We start from the raw sequence: 10363 nt of genomic DNA, 5'->3' as shown, positions 1-10363 counted from the left end.
ACGGAATTAAGTAGCAAATCAAGCTAATATACTTTGGCTGTGTTGCATCGTGTTACTTTAACATTAACAAACATCAAAAATCTGTCAAACTCCACACAAAAGGCACCGGTTATTGTCAAAGTTACCGTCAAAGTTCGGTGGTGCAACTCAGCCTAAAGCACACTGTGGCTTAGTTATGTAGTTGTACCTAATAGGTAAGCTTTTGTAAAAATCTAGATTCATTAGGGTTGCAATCATTATGTTTTTCAAACACCTGTAGACGGGACCAAATTCTGTCGCGTCTTGCTTGTTTACCTAGAGATGGCAATCGTAAGTCTCACAAGGTGGACCGACGACCTCAAAAAGGTATTATAGTAGTATATACCAATCGGCCTTTGTGGAAATCATTGGGGGAGGCCTACTTATGTACAGCAGTGGACGTCCTATGGCTGAAATGATTAACCATAAGTCTGATTAATTGCTACCTACTGTACAAGATATGTATATTCAGTCAATTTTTTCTTTTTCAATTTATAAGTCTACCCTTTTAAAGCCCGCTTTCAAGTCTGCTATGCATAAAATTTTGCACATGTTTTCCATCCGCTCTCATCCAACGGTAGAGTAGCTGGATTATCGAATTAATGACAGCGACAAAGAGGACGCCATTGTCCACCCTTTACAATTTATTCTGCTCTAATTTCGGACATTGCGGCGTATTTTATTGTACATTTCAACCTTAAAAAAGCTCAAACAACGCTAATTTGGTAATAGGCTTGATGGCAAATTGTTGATTCGAGTGACCTTTCAAATATATAAATATTCGTTCGTTCGTTTCAACCGAAAGACGTCCACTGCTGGACAAATATTGGTAATCCTACATAATTATTCCGTTAGAATGAAATCCCTGAAATCACATTATGAAAATCACAGGGAGCATTCGTATTGCAAAGGTTTTCGCAAGACCGTGGTGAGTGTTTGCTACAAGAGCGAATTCGTTCGCAAATTAGCAAGCATTAGTAACTTTTTAGGTGGTCCCAGGTTTCTATAATCGTCATTAAGAAAATGCTATATGAAACTTACAACATTCGTTTCAGCGTACTTGGACTACCTACATGTATTTTGCGATAAGTACGAACAAATGTTTTCGTAACGAATGCTCTTTCGTGAAAGAATGCTCCCGTCGAGTAAAAGTCTGTGGTTGAGGATTCCGGGTGAAGCTCGCTTCCACCTTCGGCCTGATCATTACTTACCATCAGGTGAGATACAGGCCAAGAGCTTCCCCGCTGGGGATAAAAAAAATACCTTCCTTCCTTTATATCAGTAGTTAAACGCTATTTATGTTTTCATTGATATTGATTAATATTTTCCTTAACACTCACTCTACATAAGGCTTTATGATATAAATCTGCTTCATATAAATAGAAACCTACTACGGTTGGAAATTGTACCAACCTTTGCTCCAATCTTCGCTCAAACGACTTATTGCTGGGACAAGTCCAATTACGATGAGCATCGCTATTGCGAACTTGGAGTTGTTCATTTCTTGCTCCTCTTTCTGTTTTATTATGTCACTCATAATCAGTGAGTAACCGAGATATCTTATTCTGTATTTTAACCGAGAGTATTTATGTACCTACTGCAATTTTCTTTTTGATAAAGGTCGGTATTGTTTGTACATTTCAAGTTCAACCCTAAAATTTTAATGCACAACAAATGAGGTATTTGACGGCAATCACACCATGTTAAGTGAGATGCAGTCTAGGATGGTATCATGACACATACCTGCACTGTAAGTGCCTATTCACTCTCGCCTTAAATAGCAAGGCCGTATAGGACATACAGAGGCAGGCAGTGAACTCCAGTCCCTAGCTGTTCGCATTATAAAAGAGCTATCGTAACGCTTAATGCGAGCTGGTGGAATGTTGACAACTGCAGTATTACTATACAGGGTGACTAGAAATTAGTGGCGGAGTCGGAGGATGTTAGGTCTCATAGTGATATCTGTCAGAATAACCTTAAACTACCTCCCCTTAACGGCTCCGCTAGTCAAATTCCAGTCACCCTGTATACCATTCCTACCACCCGATTATGCTATCAAATGAAATGCCTACATATAGCTGTCTAATAAGTCTCACAACAGGATCGTTCCAAACCCCGGGATTAGCGACATTTTCCCGGAATACCACGTATTAAGCCAAATAAATCTTCCCAGAAAGGCACTTTACCTACACAAATTGGCGCAAAAGCGTCTTCAGGGTGAGACAAGAGATTTCACCGCGAATGAACGTGTTAAACGAACTGTTACTCTTGCTTTTTTGCGTGACAAGAATAAATGACAACATTCCGACCAGTGAAATAACGTATTCTTTCTTCTGTACGGCTAGCACGAAAAGCTTTCGAGTTCGAATCGTTTTCGTATTCGAATCGCCATCAAAAGATTTAGTACGAAAACTGCAACAGCACCCTCGTGAACGTGTCGTAAAGTGAACTTAGTATGAAAATGGTGGCACGAAACTTATTTTGACAATCAAAATTGTCACGTTATCGTTTAATTCGAAGGTTGAGTATCGAATTTTGTCGAATACACAAACGTTTCGAAGACGAAAGTTGTTCATGCTAGAGGTACTGATAGTTTACATAACAGTACAAGAAGAAAATAGTGGAAAACTTCGAGCAAAAGTGTTGGGTAAGGTGGTGACCCCTTTGCTTAGGACCACTATCAGAGTAAATACAAATGAGTAGGTAATCTTCATAGAAACGCACTTTTGGCACTATTGGCGCGCTAACATACAAACCGCGCTTGGGCGTTTCTATGAAGATGACCTACTCATTTGTATTTACTCTGCCACTATTTACGACACACCCTGTATACCTACTACCAGGAAAAGCTCCCGGCGCCTTTAATATTAAAATTACGCCAATTAAGAGACCAAAATCTTTTCAATTTTTTTCTTTGATTCATAGAACGACATAATTAACCTTAATTAAGATCCAAAAGAACGCTCAAACTCGGTTCAAACATAAATTCTTAGATTTCCGAGAAATTAAGACAGGCTAGAATCAATTAACTAACTATACCTATCTTACTTCGATGTAGTTTTTTTACGTTTTTAAACACGAGTCCCTATCTCTACTTTTATTTTGAGTCACCGAACCGTTTTCTTCTACTTCATTATAATTTTAAAACAACTTGAAAAAATCGAACTGCCTTAGGCGGGACTCGAACCCACGACCTTCCGCTTGCCGGGCGACTGCTCTTCCAACTGATCTACTTAGACACCAGTCGAAATTTTCAAGTGTAATACGCTGTATTTGCCGCGTTTTTCAAGATTCGATTTTTTCAAGTTGTTTACTTAAAATTTAGTTTGAGAAGCGACTCTATTCGCTAAGAAATTTTAATAATGTATCATTATACTCATACATATCACTTTTCATACCCTATTTTTGATTTACATATAACGTTAAATCATTAAGACTCAAAAGCCCGACGATCACTCAGATTAATTACAAACTACGTGGCCATTGACAGTTACATTATTTCCAATTGGAATTTTATTGGAGCGAGAGATGACGACAATCCAATCACGGCCGGATTGATTTGCATCGATGACGGACAACCCAGTGCATATTGTCAACAAGGGCGCACGGTAAACAGATAGCCAAGTAAAGCTCGTTCCCGGCAATAATGCAGGATCTCACAAAACTGAACTGTCGTGTGTACACACATAATGTGTGGCTTAAATTCGAATTACAAATTCGAACCGATTTTTGCGTGACTGCAAACGGGATGTTGGTGTGAACGTTATAATTATTAAAACACTTTTGCCCGCAGTTTCACCTTCGTGAAATTTAGTTTGTCACAGATCGTCATAAATCATAGCCTATATGTTATTCTGGGTTATAAACAATAATACTTCATTTATACAACTACAGGTTATAAACAATAAAGTTTCATCAAAATTCGTCCAGTAGTTTTTGCGTGAAAGAGTAACAAATTTCCAGACATCCAGACATAAAAACTTTCACATTTATAATATTAGTAGGACCTATACTTACCAATAGGGCATGAATATCGGAATCTCGGAATCTCGTAATATCGGAATCTCGGACTGCGAGATCCGATATTTCAATTCCGATATTGAGCGACCCAATATCGTAATCAGATAAAAGTTTTAATTGATATTTTAAACAAAGCGTTTAAACTCGCCACAACCTGCCACAAAGCCCAAAGTACATGATTGGCAAAGACCAATGATTTTCTCATGTCTCTCACCATCACTTTGTTCCACTGCAAATATTTTAATATCTTTACTATTTATGGTTAATTTAACTTGTTCTAAATCAATTTTAGCGTTTGCCATAGGTACTTGGTCAACAAAGAACGACATCTCAACTCCCTTTCAAACATTAATTTTACTGGACTATGGATCGTCAGTTCTGCGTACTATGTTTATTTATTTATGTGCCCTGCCCATTGCCACTTCAGCTTGCTAATGCGTCGGCCTATGTCAGCGACCTTAGTTAGTTTACGGAGCTCCTCATTTCTGATTAGATCTCGTAAAGAAACACCAAGCTTATCCCTCTCCATAGCATGTTGTGCGCTATATTCAAAGGCCACGTTTTCGAGCCGTATATCATCACTGGTAACACACACTAATTGAAGACTTTTGCCTTCCTATTCGACGATTTACCTCTTTCTCGAAATTGCATCTAACTACCTAGCTGATCGTTTGTCCGAGATAGACATACTTACTTGTCAACAATCTCGAGAATCGAGCTCCTAACCGAAACTGGGTAACGAACAACATGGACATTCGACATAAGCTTCGATTTTTCCATATCCATCCGAAGGCCTACCTGTTGGGAAACTCGAGTAAAGTCTTCGAGCATTGTTTATTTATTTATTTATTAGGTACACCAACAAAGTCACATACATAATACAGTTTATACATTTTAACATGGTTTAACACATGATACGTATATGACCTCAATTACAGGTATACACAGCATTTCTTTTTGCAATGTTAGGGTAATTATACGATAAGGTCTTCCAACAGTTCTGCCTTAGTACGCAAAACCGACGGACAATGAGGCAGCAAGGTTCTGAAATGGAGGCCACGTACCGGAAAGCGCTGCGTAGGACTCATAACCAACAGGGTACTATAATGAAGGAGTAAAAGTTTGTTTGATACCTGTGATTTTACAAAAACACTTTAATTATTTGCTTGTCCATATAGGCTCATTATCAGTGACCATTCATTATCAGGTGATCCGTCTGCTCGTTTGCCTCTTGTCACATAAAAACCAAATGCAATGGATACCCATAACGTAAAAATGGTTTTAAAATACTTCAATTTTATGAAGTGCTGTTTTGTACCAAATTAAAAATTTTGATTAAAATCATTATTTTATTGTAAACAATCCAGAATTCTTACGAATATAACCAAATATTAATTTTATAGTACATGAACTCAATTCCGATATTAATATCGGAATTCCGATATTGAGATCTAATATCGGAATCCAATATCGGAATTGAAAACCTTCCGATATTACATGCCCTACTTACCAAGTATAAATAGTAAGTAAGTAAACGGAATTCTGCAGAAAAACAGTCCCTGCAAAAAACGGGATGCCTCCGTGGGAACAAGCCGTTAATGTTTAGGTTAAGAGAAACAACTATAATAGGGAAAAATATAAAACAAACATCGATAGCATGAATATTTTATTATGTCATATAAATTTTCATGAATCATTAATTGATTTTCTTCGATGTGTTTCCATTCATAATATGTTTCCTATTAAGAGAACCATTCAAAACATCCTTCCCAAGGCTTGAATTATTTTTATCTCTCCTACTCTTCATGTAGGCTTTCACGTAAAAATCGGAAAACAGGTACAAAAAGAGAGTCGCGTTAAAGAACACCATTGCAATAACCAATTTTGATGGAGGGCATTTTGATATGAATGAATTAAGTAGTAAGTGCACTATGATTGCCACGAATTGTATCTGAAAAAAGAAATCATTCCAATATGTTAAAATCTTATAATAATAGCTTAATGAAGTTCATCCTTGGTCAGCTAAATTACTGTTTTAAAAGGAGTTATATTAACTGAGCAAATTGCCTCCCAGTTATCATAACCTTCTACGACGATAGTCGTCGTCAGAAATCTTGTAGATGTGTTATGTCTACGTATCATAGAATATTTAATCTTGTACTGTACTGAATATGATGTTATATTAATAACTTACCAATTGCAACTTCGTCAGATACTTTTTCCACCATAAATATTTGGCAATTCCAGGGAACACAGATAGACCATAATAGGCGTACATGACGACATGTACAAACGAGTTCGCGCCCCCAAGGAAGATCAGGTCGTCAGTCTTCCCATACTTGACCATCAGCCAACTAACCACCATCGTGAGGGTGTGGTGGTAGACGTGCAGGAACGTCACTTGGTTCTGTTTCTTTCGCAGGACGAAAAATACAGTGTCCACTAGTTCTGTCACCTTTGCTAGCAGAAACCAATAGGAGCTGGATAATGCCTAAAATAAAATGAAACAGCGATTTTCAATTGTAATCAAATGCACATAAACATTACAACAAATGTACTCATAATATGATATGTATTGTATTAAAAAAAAGTATCTCGTTAAGCTTCAGTATCATCTCAGAGAATACAAGACACTAGATTTAAATGATAACTTATCTGGTACTTTCATTATTTAAAATGTTTAAAACACTAAAGTTTATTTTCTAAACAACGCTGCTTACCTCTTTTCTAATTTCTTCGTTTTCAAACAAACATATCCGATGGAATACACCAAAACGAATCATACCATCGAAACTCTGAAAAAAAAAACAAAATAAATATATATGTACACAAGAATAAATAAAATAAATTGTTTTGCTAGAAGCACAACTTGGCCTAATTTTTACCGTGCCCTTCCATTATTCATTATGCATCGGGGTCGATGGAAGCAAGCGTAATGCTTTTAATTATTTAGTGGTTAATTATTTATTAATCGAAAACCAATATAGCCATTTGTTTACATGACACATGAATATTAAATTCCTTTGTGATGTATTAATTTCCAATTAAATAAGAATGCGGCGTCATGAAGCATTGTATTGTGATACAGCTTGTGGCGCAATAAGGGGACCAGTTTAGCATCTGCGATCGGCGATTTTGCGACTGTATCGATGCATCATCGTGATTTCGCGACTTCAAGCGTTCTGAGACGATTGTGGAATTCATTGGGGGAGGCAGCAGTGGACGGACGTCCACCATAGGACTATGGCTGAAATGATCATGATGAAACGTCTCTTTACGTGTACTTATGCAAAACTTGAAACTTCTATTTTTATTAAATTAAATGATGCAGCTAACGGGAGCAAGGTTCTGAAATGGAGGCCGCGTACTGGAAAACGCAGCGTGGGACATCCACCCATAAGGTGGACCGACGACATCATAAAGGTAGCAGGAAAGCGCTGGACGCAGGCCGCTACCAACCAGGCAACATGGAAAGCATTTTGGGAGGCCTATGTTCAGCAGTGGACGTCCTGTGGCTGAAATGATGATGATGATGATGAAACGAAGCAGAACTCACTAGGTAAACCAAATAGGACGACACCATGACTTGGAACGCGTTGTAGGCCACGAGTACATTCCGCAGTTTCATTGGCTCTCGATCTCTCATGAACTCCGGCCCGATCTTCAGCACGAAGAGAAGGTACATCACGATGATCAGCAACGGCAGGTAAGGGGTACTCATGAGGAACCAGCTGTCCACATAGTCGGCTGTAATGAAAAAAAAAGCTGAAAAATACATTTTTTGGTGGAAACTCTTCCCCTTTTCACTGAAAGCGAGCTTCACTTGGAATCTTTACATAAGAACTGGCTATCTTACCCTCAATAACCAAAACACAACAATGCCGTTAACGTTGTCGTTTTGATAAGCTTAAGATGATGGTAGCTAGCCAGGAGAACTTACACAGAACGACCCCTACCACCAACCGAGATGGAAATTTTGGTCCTCACTGGGAACCGAGCCCACCTCTGGGTTCGATTCGAAAACGAATCTACGATCGCAAGAAAAGAAAAAATATATTTTTGTGGACATGGTAATAAATAGCAAGGGATACGATACCTAAATAACGCTTAGGCTGAGTTGCACCACCTATCTTTGACCGTAACTATAACGATAACCGGTGTTTTTAGAATGGAGATTGACAGACTTTTGACATTTGTCAAAGTTAAAATAAGACGGTGCAACTCAGCCTTCTTACCTTGTCCTTTAAAATCCCAGAAGGAATATTCCACGCCATTTTCAGGTTTTGCTTCCATTTTTATTGCGAATTATCCATGTACTTTTTGTTATTACTAATTTACTTAATTTTTAAATTAAGTTTTAAATAAATCTCGTGAGATCGGGTGCACCCTGCGGCACGTATGCCGGTACTAAAATAAAAATCATTGCATGCAAAAAAGTACGCAAATAAACATAATCTGAAGTCATTGTTGTTCATTACTATAATACAGGGTGTCCTAAAAAGTAGTGTCAAGCCGAAGCCCAGAGGTAGAACATCACTAGTAGACTAAGAGCTAGTGAACGCCAGACCTACGTCATTTTATAAAAGCTGAAAGTTTGTCAGCGTATGCTCCCAATATAGGATAGAATGTTGGTGAATCATGAAGTTTGGGTTTTGCAGCTATCCTAAAAAAGTGTCTGGCAAGGAGTTGGAACTGTCAAAATCTGACTGATGAGGAAACTACTTCTAATTATTGCCCTAATATTTTATATAAAAATCAGCTTTTATGGTATAACTATTTAACTAAATTTTTTATTATTGTTAGATAGGCCTATCTGATTCAGAAGTATTTACATCCAAAACACGAATGTAAACCAAAAAGGTTAAAAATCCTACATGTTGTAAAAAAAATCATAACTCGAAAACTATAAAAAGTCGCGGTGATTCGGATAGTACCAGTGATGCTTTACCTCTGGTCTTCGGCTTGACACTACTTTTTGGGACACCCTGTATGTTGTTGTGTTTTTAATTTTGATGTTTGTGTGTTGAGGTTCTCGAAGAAAACACTTGTATTGAGACCACTTATACGGTGGCGACCTCTTTTGACAGAATTTAGTTACAATACTAAACATATGTAACAAAGTGTTTACATGTTTGTTTGTTACTTAGACCTCTTTTATGAAAAAAAAACTTAAGGTACATGGGCATTGGGCAATTGGGCATGTAATAAAAGTTGTTTGTAGAGCAAGCACAGCATTAAATGTCCAGCCACAAGGTGGACAGATGACCTTATAAAGGATGCAGGGCGCTGCCAAACGACCAATTTACAAATCATTGGGGGAGGCCTCTGTATACAGTGTGAGTCACGTTAAAGTGTACATATGAAAATAGATGAAACTAGACCTATTTTTATCAACAAAAAAGAGGTCAAAAAATTTTTGAGATTTTTATTTTTTTACAGAATTTTTTTCTTCCAATTACTTATTGTAAAGAAAACGTAATAACTTTTAAACTATGCGGTATATCCTGATAAAATAAAAACAGTAATAATGCTAAATAACAGGCGATACTAAAAAAATACATAAAATACACAAAAAATGCCAACTAATAACAAAAAACGATACTTTTTGAAAAAAATCTGCTTTTATATTCGTGTTTTTTTGGTTATTTGATAAATTTCTCCAAAAAATGCCCCTATAACAGGTGGTTTTTTATTACTTAGTATTATTCTCTATTGTATTATCTTTGTAAAACCAAAAATCGCATGTCTCTATCCCTATCACAACATTTGCTATGATCGTCTTGCGCAAACGTTATTAATATTGAATCCTACTAATAATAAATGCCAAAGTTTTTAAGGATGTATGGATGTATGTTTACTCTTTTAAAAAATACTGAACATATTTTGTTGAAACTTTACAATATTCATGTTTACACATGAGAACAACATACTATAGCCTATAATTTATAATGATCTGTGACAAAAATTTCACGCAAGCGAAGCCGTGGGCAAAAGCTAGTATGAATAGTATCATATTAATTGATATTGTAATACACGAGTTCTCACTACTCATTGAACTTTACTTAACCTTTTACGACGCAATTTTGTTATAATTAAACTCAAGTCGACCTCGTGATGCAGGAATCAGGCCATTTAATTTATTTAAAAAAGAACAATGCACCTGAACGAGACCTTTGTCCAGCTGTGGACGTCATTCGGCTTAAATGAACAAACAAACTTCTAAGGGCTAAAAATAGTGTAACACCACCAGTCAAATCACACCTTTCTATATGCTGTCAAAACGCGATTGACTGATGATTTTGTGTCCAATGACTGAAAGTTTACC

At 37.0% G+C, this 10363-nt stretch overlaps 1 protein-coding gene across 1 annotated transcript; it reads right to left on the bottom strand.

Moving 5' to 3' along the window:
• Positions 1–5687: 5687 nt before the first annotated feature.
• Positions 5688–8460, bottom strand: LOC114360655 (elongation of very long chain fatty acids protein 4). Its single transcript, XM_028315412.1, has 5 exons — positions 8274–8460; positions 7595–7785; positions 6759–6833; positions 6233–6529; positions 5688–5989 (listed from the first exon to the last, which is right to left on the bottom strand). The coding sequence occupies exons 1-5, from the start codon at positions 8329–8331 to the stop codon at positions 5735–5737; spliced, it is 876 nt and encodes a 291-aa protein (XP_028171213.1). The 5' UTR covers positions 8332–8460; the 3' UTR covers positions 5688–5734.
• Between the last annotated feature and the right edge of the window lie 1903 nt (positions 8461–10363).

The sequence above is a fragment of the Ostrinia furnacalis genome, unplaced genomic scaffold, assembly GCF_004193835.3.
Source record: "Ostrinia furnacalis isolate ACB-3 unplaced genomic scaffold, ASM419383v2 OfSCF0322, whole genome shotgun sequence".
Taxonomy (NCBI): domain Eukaryota; kingdom Metazoa; phylum Arthropoda; class Insecta; order Lepidoptera; family Crambidae; genus Ostrinia; species Ostrinia furnacalis.
Note: the sequence above shows the minus strand (reverse complement) of the source record. Positions and strands in the feature narration are given on the sequence as shown.

Excerpts from the sequence above, each read along its gene's own strand:
- LOC114360655 (XM_028315412.1), bottom strand. The coding sequence starts at position 8,331 with ATGGAAGCAAAACCTGAAAATGGCGTGGAATATTCCTTCTGGGATTTT. Across the intron at positions 6,834-7,594 it reads CGTCCTATTTGGTTTACCTA|AGTTTCGATGGTATGATTCG; the intron begins GTGAGTTCTGCT and ends TTTTTTTTTCAG. Across the intron at positions 6,530-6,758 it reads ACGAAGAAATTAGAAAAGAG|GCATTATCCAGCTCCTATTG; the intron begins GTAAGCAGCGTT and ends ATTTTATTTTAG.